Source organism: Onychostoma macrolepis, chromosome 18 (genome assembly GCF_012432095.1).
Source record: "Onychostoma macrolepis isolate SWU-2019 chromosome 18, ASM1243209v1, whole genome shotgun sequence".
NCBI lineage: Eukaryota > Metazoa > Chordata > Actinopteri > Cypriniformes > Cyprinidae > Onychostoma > Onychostoma macrolepis.
The window spans coordinates 2909666-2922310 of record NC_081172.1 but is presented as its reverse complement, the minus strand read 5'-3'; the positions used below and the strand labels follow the sequence as shown (position 1 = coordinate 2922310).

Genomic DNA, 12645 nt, shown 5'->3' with positions numbered 1-12645 from the left:
TATTTATGTAGGCTATTAGTTAACAATTTTTTATTTCATTTCATTGTCTAAATGCTTTTTCTCTACTTTATTTGATTTATTTAGTTATCTTTATACATTTTTTACATGGGGCCTAGATGTGTGCATGTGTTTTTAGTCACATCTTTTTGTAGACACGTTTATCAGCAGATGAACTTTAACACCTCGACTCTGTATTTAGTTTAACTAAGGCGTGTGTGTGTGTTCCTGATAAAAGAGACCACAGTGATGACAGACCTCTGCTAAATGTGACGACACTGTCTGAAATGTGAGTCTGCATGGGCGTTGTGTGTGTCTCTTTGTGTGTGGGTCAGGTTTTGCCTATTGTGAGGACTAAAAGGATAGTTCAACCTGAAATCAGCTACGTTAAGGGAGACGGAGAGAAAAATTACTTGATATAGGCTACATATAATGATTTCAGGAGAATTTAAAACGGCAGAAAGGTTACATGTAAGGTTAGGCGATATAAAATATCATTAGCTCAGTGTAAAACATAGAAAACATAGTGATGGAAAAGGGTTTCACACAACAGATCCTGTCACTCTCAAGCAGTCGTTGACCAGCTGTGTGTGCATGTGTTTAGTGTTACTGTGACTTTAACACACTTGTGTTGTGTGTTTGTTTGCCCTGCTGCCTTTCTGATGTATGTTTTCTCAAGGCTGAAGTGTAATACAGTTTCCTGTTTGTATTATCTCTCTCTCTGTGTATGTGTGTGTGTTTCTGAATCTCAGCTATTGTGTTACACCATTCATGGCCAGTCAGTCACAGATCAAACTCATAGTCTTTCCTGTTCGCCTGTGACATCACATCAGGGAGGCCACAACCTCTTAAAACCAACACACAGTCACACACACTCGCTCAGAGTCAGGTGGGATCTGGAGGTGCTGTTCTTACAGGAATACTGCAGGGATCGAGGGTCACTATGCTGGATGGTGTTTGGTGAGGTGAAGTTTTATTACAGACTATCAACAGACGTGTATTTTATATTTATATTTTCGTGTGAATGATCTGAATGTTCACTTGATGTTAGTGATGGACTGACTGAGGTTTGGCCATTCTGAGTAAATGTTGTGTAAAATAGATGTTTATTTCATTCAGCAGGCTTGTGTGCATCTCAATTGCTGTCATTAAATTGCATTATGCTGCTCTCTGTTGGCACTGATTGACTGATATTAATGTTGACTGATAATAACAACTACTTCTACTAGAGCTGATAGTGACAGTTTTGAATTTAAAGATAAGGGTTGTGTTTGTTTTGTCAGTATCTGGTGCTTGTATTTGTCATGACGCTGTTATCTCTGTGTCTTGTTTGGATTGTGTGCCCAGATTCGCATATTCAGAAGTAGTTGACACATCATTTGCCCATGAACCATTTTTGGTAAATAGCATGAAGATTTTAGGGTAGAAGTCACATTTACGTTTATTCATTTAGAAGAGGCTTTCATCCAGAGCGATTTGCCATAGTCAAAATTGTCATAGTATATACAATGCCAGGTTTAGTTAAAAAATTAAAAATAAAAACATAAAATTAGTGGTGAAATGAAATGCAGAAAAGAAAGTAGTAGTAATAATAAGAAGAAGAATTGTAATTATTATTATATTATTATTATTATTATTATTATGAATGTTTTTGTTTAGGAAAAAGTGCATCTTTAGTTATTGTAACTGGTCTCTGTTATTAACTGGTCTCTGTTAGTTATTGTAACTTAAAAAAAAAGTATTCCATCTCCATCATAAATCTGTATGTGTAACATTGAATAAAACGATTTCAGCAAAACGTTGTTTAAAATAGTTTTAAATGGAGACGAACATGTCACGCTGCAGCACATGTCAGCTTCCCAAAAGCATTTCATATTAAGGGGCACAAACCAAAAATAATTCAGTCTGTCCAGTATTACATAATCCTGGTTTGAGTCGAGGTGACAGGACTGATGTCAGAGCCGCTGCACTGTATCATGTGCTTTCTACAGCAAAGACGGGGCTGTTTTTGGTCTCTTTGCACCTTTCAGCAAAGAAAACTAAGAACATTGTTTAATAAGGGAATATTCACTATTGCTCATATTAGGATTGGTGATTTGAATAAACCTCTAAAGCTTGAGGTTGGTGAAATTTTTATTTTTTATTTTTTTGAAAGAAGTCTGTTTTGCTCATCAATGCTGCATTTATTTGATTACAAATACAGTAAAATCTATAAAATTGTGAAATATTATTACAATTTCAAATAGCTGTTTTCTATGTGAATATATTGTAAAATGCAATTTATTCCTTTAATCAAAGCTGAAATTTCAGCATCATTACCCCAGTCTTCAGTGTCACATGATCCTTCAGAAATCATTATAATATGCTGATTTGCTATTTTTTTTTTTAAACACATTTTTCTATTATTATCAGTTGAAAACAGTTGTGCTGCTTCATGTTTTTGTGGTAACCATGATATATATATATATATATATATATATATATATATATATATATATATATATATATATATATATATATATATATATATATATATATAAATATAAATTGTAAGTAATACATACAGCAGACTGAATCTACATCAGATGGTGTTTTCTCCAGTCTTAGCTGTTTTTTCCTGCTGTGTCCTAGTTGAATCTAAATGCTATTAAAAGAAGATTGGTGGTAATTTGGTAAATCTAATTATTCTTTGTTTCATTCCAGCATCCCCTGCTGTTGATTTACTTTAGCCCCTCCCCTTTTCACCAACTCAGTAGCTCTGATTGGTTGTGTGTTTCAGATTTAGCCACGCGGCCCACGCCCACAGCTGAAGATGTCAGACAATGGAGAAGTAGAAGACAAGCCACCAGCTCCGCCCATGAGAAACACCAGCACCATGATTGGCTCGTCCGGTAAAGACTCGGGCCCACTGAATCACGGCTCCAAACCTCTGCCGCCCAACCCTGAGGACAAGAGGAGGAAAGAAGGCTTCATCCGATCCATACTCACCGGAGGTGGAGACAAGAGTGAGTGATTATTAAAACAAGGACTTAAAAGGAATCAGGGTCAAAGGTCTCGAGAAGCACCACAAGACATCTGTATAGCAAATACCAACTTTATGACCATAAACCTTTTGACCTTTGAGGTTTATTCACACCAATCTGTTGGGTCAGTTCCCCTTAGTTTGTGGTAGGGGAAAAAATCAATTCACATCGCGATTCAGTCTTCTAGCGATTCGCATCAATTCACAAATTTCAAAAATCGATTTTCTAGTTAATATAATAATAATAGTAACAACATGATGTTGTCGGGAACAAAACAGCAACAGCAAGGAGGAAAAACAAATATATCCGGCCCCATTTTTAGCGAGGGCAAGTGTTTGGAAAAATATTATTAATTATTGAACTTTTGTTATTATGGGAAGTATTCAGAAAGGCATGGAAAACGAACATGTTCTACAGAGCCACTAAAGGGACATGGTTAGCCGCTTGCTAGTGGTTGCCTGTTACATTACAGTACATAAAATTTCGTTTACCACATAAAGACAGTAAGGAGAGATGTTGAATGCAAATTATTTGCAGATTCTGAACACCACGGATAAACATCTAATCTTGTAAAATGTGTGCCAAGTACTGCCGCTCCATAGTATACACACAGTACTTTTGATCGCGATCTCAAAAGAGATTGTGCATTCAAAAGCGATTTCAATGCCCATATTAATAACAGCTCCCCGATGCCCGCAATTTATATACAGTAAAATTACCCAACGATAAAATTGTGAGAGAAAGCATTGATGTATATATTTTTCCTCCTATCTTGTATTTATTGCCTTTAGGGGTTCCGTAGTACATGTCTTTTCCTTTCTAAACACTGTATTTGGATTTGAGCAAATCCCTAATGGGAAGTGTAAAATATTTTTTATTAGGAAGTTAATAGCTAATAGGAAACACTGATTTCTTGAGTCAGGGCTACCCATACTATAGACTGGTGTGTTTTTGTATCAAAATAATCGTGAATCATGATCAAAAATAAAAAAATAGTGTATCAATTTTTAATTGAAATGTGACCCCAAGAATCGATATGAATCGAATCATGAGGTACCAAAAGATTCCCACCCCTATTTTGTGGCAGCAGGTTCTCACACTTTCTCAGTGTATAACACGCGTCTCTAAACACCTGTGCGTCCGCATGCGTCTCTGTGTCAAGAGTTCGTCTCACTCATGCATTCTGAGCAGCTCGTCTTTCTGCAGGACTGTTTTGTGTTAATTACAAGCCCGTTAGCACATAGTTAATATTAAAGACCCTGCCTGGCTTCAGCACAGAGCAGATGAGGACGTTTATAACAGGCATTAGCAGCATCTGCACACATGAGTGACACACAGGAACTGGAGCAGAGCGTAATACATGCCAGACGGCGTATATATTGTAATGATGACTTTATGAAGATCAGCACTGGTCCAAAAAACTTATAAGTATCACTAACACTAGTTGTCTGCCATTTTAAGCTAATATGCACTAAAATAAGATGTATCAAAAACTAGGGATTGGTGTGATGTTTTATGGAAATATTTCAGAGATAGATAGATAGATAGATAGATAGATAGATAGATAGATAGATAGATAGATAGATAGATAGATAGATAGATGGATAAAAAAAATTGAATTGTAAATATGTAAAATTAACATATTTCTCTATATTTATGTGTGCAAAAGCAATTAGCCTACGAAATGCTACTAACATACTAGCAGCGTGATAAACATGCCAGCAAAATTAACAAGTGCTAAAACATGCTATGAGCATGTTGAAACATGCTAGCAATGTTCTGAAACATGTCAGTAATGTATTAAATCATGCTAACAATGTTAAAACAGGCTACTAGCATGTTAGCAATGTTCTAAAACATGCTAGCAACATGTTAAACCATGCTAGCAAAGTGTTAAAACATCATAGTAATGTATTAAACCATGCTAACAATGTGTTAAAACGGGCTACTAACATGTTAGAAATGTTCTAAACATGTTAGAAACATGTTAAAACATGCTAGCAAAGTGTTAGTAATGTATTAAATAATGCTAAAATGTGTTAAAACTGGCTACTAACATGTTAAAACATTAATAATGTTCTAAAACATGTTAGCAACCTGATAAAACATGCTGGCTATGCGTTAAATCATGATAACAATGATGAAACATGCTATAGCAGCATGTTAAAACATGTTAGCGATGTTCCAAAACATGTTAGCCATGTTCCAAAACATGTTAGCGATGTTCCAAAACATGTTAGTAATGTTTTAAATCATGCTAACAATGTGTTAAAACTGGCTACTATCATGTTAGCAATGTTCTAAAACATGCTAGCAACATGTTAAAACATGTTAGTAATGTTTTAAATCATGCTAACAATGTGTTAAAACTGGCTACTAACATGTTAAAACATTAACGATGTTCTAAAGCATGTTAGCAACATGTTAAAACATGCTGGCTATGTGTTAAATCATGGTAACATTGTTAAAACATGTTAGCAACATAATAAAACATGCATGCTACAATCATCTGTCCTTATGTTTTCTGAATGGCCTTCAAAACCCTCAAACTTTAAGATATTAACTACTTCAGACTACTTCAAACTGAAAACCTTCATGTTTCTCAGGCTTTTTGTCTTGACAAACTTTAGCTAGTTATTTTAATTTATTATTTGTAATATAATTTTTTAAAAAAATATGCAAAAGTTTCTCATTATTCTGTACTGTATCTGTCTAATAAAGATACAGAATAAAAAACATGTTTTACACTAAATATTTGAATAATAGAAGTTTAAACATCCCTTAACTGTTATTCTCTTATTTCACCCATCCTCGTCTTCAGCCAATAAGAAGAAGGAGCGCCCGGAGATCTCTCTGCCGTCGGACTTTGAGCACACTATCCATGTTGGCTTTGACGCCGTCACTGGAGAATTCACTGTAAGTCTGAGCAAAGATCTTTTCCTGCAGGGTGCCAACATGCTCTGTGTAGAAAACTTCTTTATTTAAACATTAAGACATTATTACATATGCATATATTTCTAAATTATTAGACTCTCTTTTTGTGACTCCACATTTGATCTAGTATCCAGTTCGCCAACCACTGGGAACAAAATATTGACTTTTTTGTCTAGTAAGACAACTTTTTTGACAAATTATAGCCAAATCTGAATCTGCACTGAACCTGTAAAATGAATGAACTCATCTGATTATAAAGGGAAAATGCTAAAGAAAGCAAGCAAAAAATGACAAACTGAAAGAAAAATGACTGAAGATATATATTTATAGACTAGCACCCGTTTGACATCAGCAACCCAAATATAGAATATGAACCTCCAGCAGTTCAGACTTGCAGCATTAACCTCCGGGTCCAGATCTGTCTTCCTCTTTACATCTGGTTTATTATATTTGATGAGATATTAAATGAGCTGTGCTCTTTTCCTGACCCCTAAATCAGCTGTACGTTTCCTGTGTGTGACACTGAGTTGAGTTCAGTTTGTGTAATGAGTGTTAATGAGAGCCGGTGGGTCAGAACCACACCAGCAGAGACACTCAAATTACTTCAGTCCATTAGACCTTAAACTGATGCCGGTGGTCCAGCAGCGTGTCTTCACCACAAATACACTCAAACTGATCACAAATGAGACCATATTAATCTGTCTGTTAGGTTTACCATTGCTTTTGGCAAGGCATGCTTGAGAAAGCTGCATTGTGACTGTCATAGTTCTGGGTGACAGTACGGACTGATTACCGTGGTTTACACCGTCTTCAGTGCTTGTTTTCGTGGCTCTCTGTGTAGGGCATGCCTGAGCAGTGGGCACGGTTACTCCAGACGTCCAACATCACCAAACTCGAGCAGAAGAAGAATCCTCAGGCCGTTCTGGACGTGCTTAAATTCTATGACTCTAAAGAAACGACCAACAGCCAGAAATACATGAGCTTTACAGGTGTGACACTCACTTCCATATTAAAGCTATAGCAGTCTAGATGTTCAAATAACTGTTTAAATAAACCTACCATTAAAATTATAGACTGATCAATTCTTTGTCAGTGGGCAAACATACAAAATCAGCAGGGGATCAAATAATTTTTTCCCCACTGTACAGGTGCTGGTCATATAATTAGAATATCATCAAAAAGTTGATTTATTTCACTAATTCCATTCAAAAAGTGAAACTTGTATATTATATTCATTCATTACACACAGACTGATATATTTCAAGTGTTTATTTCTTTTAATTTTGATGATTAGAGCTTACAGCTCATGAAAGTCAAAAATCAGTATCTCAAAATATTAGAATATTTACATTTGAGTTTGAATAAATGACCATCCCTACAGTATAAATTCTGGGTATCTCTTGTTCTTTGAAACCACAATAATGGGAAGACTGCTGACTTGGCAATGATCCAGAAGACGAACATTGACACCTCCACAAAGAGGGTAAGTAACAGAGGTCATTACTGAAAGGTGTGGCTGTTTACAGAGTGCTGTATCAAAGCATATTAAATGGAAACTTGACTGGAAGGAAGAATTTGGGTAGGAAAAGGTGCACAAGCAACAGGGATGACCGCAAGCTTGAGAATACAGTCAAGCAAAGCCGATTCAAACACTTGTGAGAGCTTCACAAGGAGAGAACTGAAGCTGGAGTCAGTGCATCAAGAGTCACCACGCTCAGACGCCTTCAGGAAAAGGGCTACCAAGCCACTTCTGAACCAGAGACAACGCCAGAAGCATCTTACCTGGGCTGTGGAGAAAAGAACTGGACTGTTGCTCAGTGGTCCAAAGTCCTCTTTTCAGATGAAAGTAAATTTTACATTTCATTTGGAAATCAAGGTCCCAGAGTCTGAAGGAAGAGTGGAGAGGCACAGAATCCATGTTGCTTGAAGTCCAGTGTGAAGTTTCCACAGTCAGTGATGATTTGGGCTGCCATGTCATCTGCTGGTGTTGGTCCACTGTGTTTTCTGATGTCCACAGTCAACGCAGCCATCTACCAGGAAATTTTAGAGCACTTCATGCTTCCTTCTGTTGACAAGCTTTATGGAGATGCTGATTTCATTTTCCAGCAGGACTTGGCACCTGCCCACACTGCCAAAGGTACCAAAAGCTGGTTCAATGACCATGGTGTTACTGTGCTTGATTGGCCAGCAAACTCGCCTGACCTGAACCCCATAGAGAATCTATGGGGTATTGTCAAGAGGAAGATGAGAGACACCAGACCCAACAATGCAGATGAGCTGAAGGCCACCATCAGAGCAACCTGGGCTCTCATAACACCTGAGCAGTGCCACAGACTGATCGACTCCATGCCACGCCGCATTGCTGCAGTAATTCAGGCAAAAGGAGCCCCAACTAAGTATTGAGTGCTGTACATGCTCATACTTTTCAGTTGGCCAAGATTTCTAAAAATCCTTTCTTAGTATTGGTCTTAAGTAATATTCAAATATTTTGAGATACTGATTTTTGAATTTCATGAGCTGTAAGCTCTAATCATCAAAATTAAAAGAAATAAACATTTGAAATATATCTGTCTGTGTGTAATGAATGAATATAATATACAAGTTTCACTTTTTGAATGGAATTAGTGAAATAAATCAACTTTTTGATGATATTCTAATTATATGACCAGCACCTGTATATGTGTGTGTGTACTGTGTATATTTATTATGTATATATAAATGCACACCGATGCATGTATATATTTAAGAAAAATGTTATGTTTATATATTGAATATATATATATAATATAAATTCTATGAATATAAATATATGCATGTTAATACATGTAAATATTTTCAAAATATATACTGTACATGAGTGTCTTTATATATAAATGATAAATATACACAATACACACACAAATTATATAAACAAAAACTTTTATTTTGGATGTGATTAATCGTTGCCCAGCACTAATATTTATATATCGTATAAACACAAATATATAAAATGAATGTGTGTGTGTGTGTGTGTGTATATATATATATATGTAATTAAATAATTTAATTAATAATTAAAATATATATATAATTTTTTAATGATATATTATGAATATATATATATTAAAAAATATATACACACACACACACACACACACATATATATATATATATATATATATATATATATATATATATATATGTATATGTATATGTATATATTTGACATTATACAGTTTTTTTTTTATGTATAATTATTTATATTTTTATTTCTTTCTTTTATATTTATCCTTATATATTTTATAAAATAGCATCTCAATGGATAATCACATTTAATGTTTTTAATCTTTTTGATTTGATGTTTTGTTTTGATTTTTTGATACTGGGCTCCATTCATGACATATGAGCAAAATGAAGAACGAATACCTCTGTAAAACTTTCATAAAACTAAGCTTAATTCAATTTTGTGTAACAATTTCCAGAAGAATGATTTTTACGCACATTTTACACAGAACAACAGTTTTGCTGTGTCAAATAATTATCTAATTTCTGGGCCTGTGCATAATCTCATGATATATATATATGTGTATATGTATTATATAACTTTTATTAATGGCTTCATATCAGCCATTGAACCCTTTATAAATCAGCAGTTGAAAAAAACAATACCCGCAAGGTGGTGTCTGTAAATTAGATCTACTGTATGTCTCTTTCTCATTTCTCATTCGTCTTGTTTTTAATTTCAGATAAAGGTGCAGATAACTTCAGCTCTTCCAACGCAGTGGTGAGTCATTGTGACGTCTGACTGTTTTCCAGTTTTATCTGTGACATGCAGAAAAACATTTGAGGTCAGGAGGGGAATGTGAACAAATGTCCTCTCGGCTCACGCGACAGATTGACAGAGGATGGGACGGGAGGAAGTTTGCTGGGAGGGGGGGAAGCGCGAAAGAGAGGAGGGAACCGAGAGTTGAAACTGGGGGGGGATGCAGTGAACAACAAGGTGACAGAGTCCTGTAAGAGCTGCCCACTCAACAGAAGGACAGAAGTGATGCCAGCCACTCCAGGCAGTGCCAGTGGGTTCATCTCTATCTCTCTCTCTCTCTCTCTCTCTCGTTCTCTTGCTCTCGTTTTCTCTCTCTCTCTCTGCACTGTGAATCAGCATCTTTTTCATCCAATTCTCCTGCTGAGTCGTGCCGTAGCTCAGACCGAATCAGGTTAGATGTGAAGCGGGATGGGGGAGTGAAGTTTTATTTGGGGTGTATTGGGTCAGCTGGCGAGGGTTGAGTGTGGTTGGCATGTTGGCGTTGGGTTTGTTTTGCACTCATGTTGTGATGTCAGTCGGTCAGCCTCACTTCCTGCTCGGCTTGTTTCATGCTCCGCAGAACACCAAGACCGTTTCCGAGACCCCCGCCGTGGCCACCGTCTCCGAGGATGAGGATGAGGATGAAGCCACGCCTCCACCCATCATCGCACCCCGTCCCGAACACACCAAATCTGTGAGTATTTACTTATATGGGACAATGAGCAGTTGCTGAGGTGTTTTAAGCATTTTCCAGGGTGTATATATTTTTAAATACTAGTATAGTTTTTTATAATGAATTATTATTTATTTATTAAATAATTATTTATAATAATTTTTTTTTATTGTCTTTTATTTTTATATTTTTCATTTTAGTGTAATTCTTATCCATTTTTATTTCCGCAAACACAGTGCGCTGCGTCTGATGTCACGTCTTCTTCAGCGCATGCGGGTCACTTCAGGGCTGTATACGGTTCACACAGGAGACTGATGGCAATCGCATTTAAATGACAATGTGAACAACAGCGCAAAAAATCCGATCTGAGCATTAAGACCTGCAGTGTGAACTAAGTCTTAGTTTTAATTCAGTTTTGTCTTTTATTTCCAGTTAGTAATTTTAGTGCGGCAACTTAAACTTATTGCAGTTTTTTGGCGAGGCAAAAAAAGTTGTAATTTCATTTGGTTTAAGTAATTTAAATATTCTCTCAGTTATGCTCTCAGATTGAGTTTGGATATATTATTTTTATTCTATAAAAAATTATACTTTCATTTTGTCATGAAATTGAAAAGTAAAATAACACTAAGTGCAAATAATAATAAAAAATAAAATAATGGGTGTAAAATAAAATGCAAATACTCACTTTGAGATGTTGCCTTAAATGCTTACGGGAAATGTAAAAAAATTGAGTTAAGTTTATTTAGGCCTTATGTTTGGGTGGTTGCTAAGGTGTTTTGTGAGGTTGCTAGGTTATTAATATTTTGAATTTGTTTTATTTCTATATTTTTAGTAATTTTTTAAAATTACTATATAGATTTATTTTTTTATTTCATTTTTAGTTTTAGTTCAATTTAAGTTTTTATTTATTTCCAGTTAGTAATTTTAGTGCTTCGACTTAAATTTTTTATTTTCTGTTATTGTTTTTATTTGAATTTATTATTTTGACTTTTTACATAATGTCATTATGTGCTTTGTGTATTTTTATTAGTTTTTTTTTATATTGCTATTTAGGTTTAATTTATTTTTATTTTTAGTTTAGTTTAGTTATTTTATCTTATGTCTGGGTAGTTGCCAGGTGGTTGCTAAGGAATTTTGCAAGGTTGCTAGGCAGTTGCCTCGTATTGCCTATAGAATTAGCCTCGTTCAGACTGTCAACCCAAAACCGATTTTTGTGCAAATCCGATTGAAATCCGATCATATTTAGATAGTCTGAACGGCAACGAACTAACGAACATAATCCGATTTGTGTAAATCCGTTTGAGCCACATTTGTATGTGGTTTGGAATCCTCAAATCGCATTTCTGGAAATCCATTTCAGTCTGACTGCTCAGATCAGATTTAGCCTAGCTTTTTCACGCTACGTAAAACGTAAAACCGCAGGATGTTTTTATAGAAAACATAATGAAAGTCTTTGCAGAAACAAACTTGTGCAGTTGCGAACTGCAAGTCAAGCGGAAAAAGACAATATACTGCTAGTATACGTACCTCTTTGAGTGTTGAAACCAGCAGATGGTAGCACAGAATAAAGCCGCACATGCCAGCTTCCTGCATTTCTGCCGCTGCCTCATACAACAAAATCCATAATAATAATAATCCAGCGCGACAGGAACATGTTGTCATGTGATTAGACAACATCTGTATTGCAAACTGTATTGTTGTTTTTAAGCGTTGGCATATCAAAGCAACGGCATTGCCATAGAAACCAATGCACATTCTGTAAAACGAAAGAACACTTATGGACACACAAATCAGATATGAACAGTTGCGATAAACTGTGTGGACAGTCAGTCGTCTAGATCGGATTCCATCCAGATATGCACAAAATCAGATTTGGGCTGACAGTCTGAACGAGGCTTTATAAGTGTTTCCTGTGGTGTTTTTGATCTATTCTATTTTGATCTATAGCAGTTTTATTTTAGTGTTATTTATACACTAGTATAATTTCTGAAAATATTTTGAATTGGCTTTTATTTTAATATTAATATTAATATTATTGATTTTTTTTCCGTTCTTTTATTTCAGTTTTGGTTCAGTTTTATTTATTTATTTCCAGTTAGTAATTTTCACTCTTCGACTGAAACTTATTTCATGTCAACACTTCTCATTTTAGTTTTTTTTTTTTTTTTTTTTTTTTAAATCTAATATTTGTTTTATTTTACTTCAGTTTTTCAATTAACAAAATATTTTTTAATAGA

The 12645-nt window shown here is 35.2% G+C and overlaps 1 protein-coding gene across 2 annotated transcripts in view; it reads left to right on the top strand.

The window, feature by feature from the left end:
* pak1 (p21 protein (Cdc42/Rac)-activated kinase 1) overlaps positions 1 to 12645 on the top strand; it is a 60231-nt gene that overhangs the window by 29185 nt on the left and 18401 nt on the right. For both annotated transcript variants that reach the window (XM_058750875.1, XM_058750876.1), the window contains exons 2-6: positions 2777 to 3002; positions 5842 to 5936; positions 6796 to 6943; positions 9680 to 9717; positions 10316 to 10429. In XM_058750875.1, the coding sequence (XP_058606858.1) occupies positions 2810 to 3002; positions 5842 to 5936; positions 6796 to 6943; positions 9680 to 9717; positions 10316 to 10429 (588 nt within the window). In that variant the 5' untranslated portion in view covers positions 2777 to 2809. The remainder of the gene's footprint in view (positions 1 to 2776; positions 3003 to 5841; positions 5937 to 6795; positions 6944 to 9679; positions 9718 to 10315; positions 10430 to 12645) is intronic.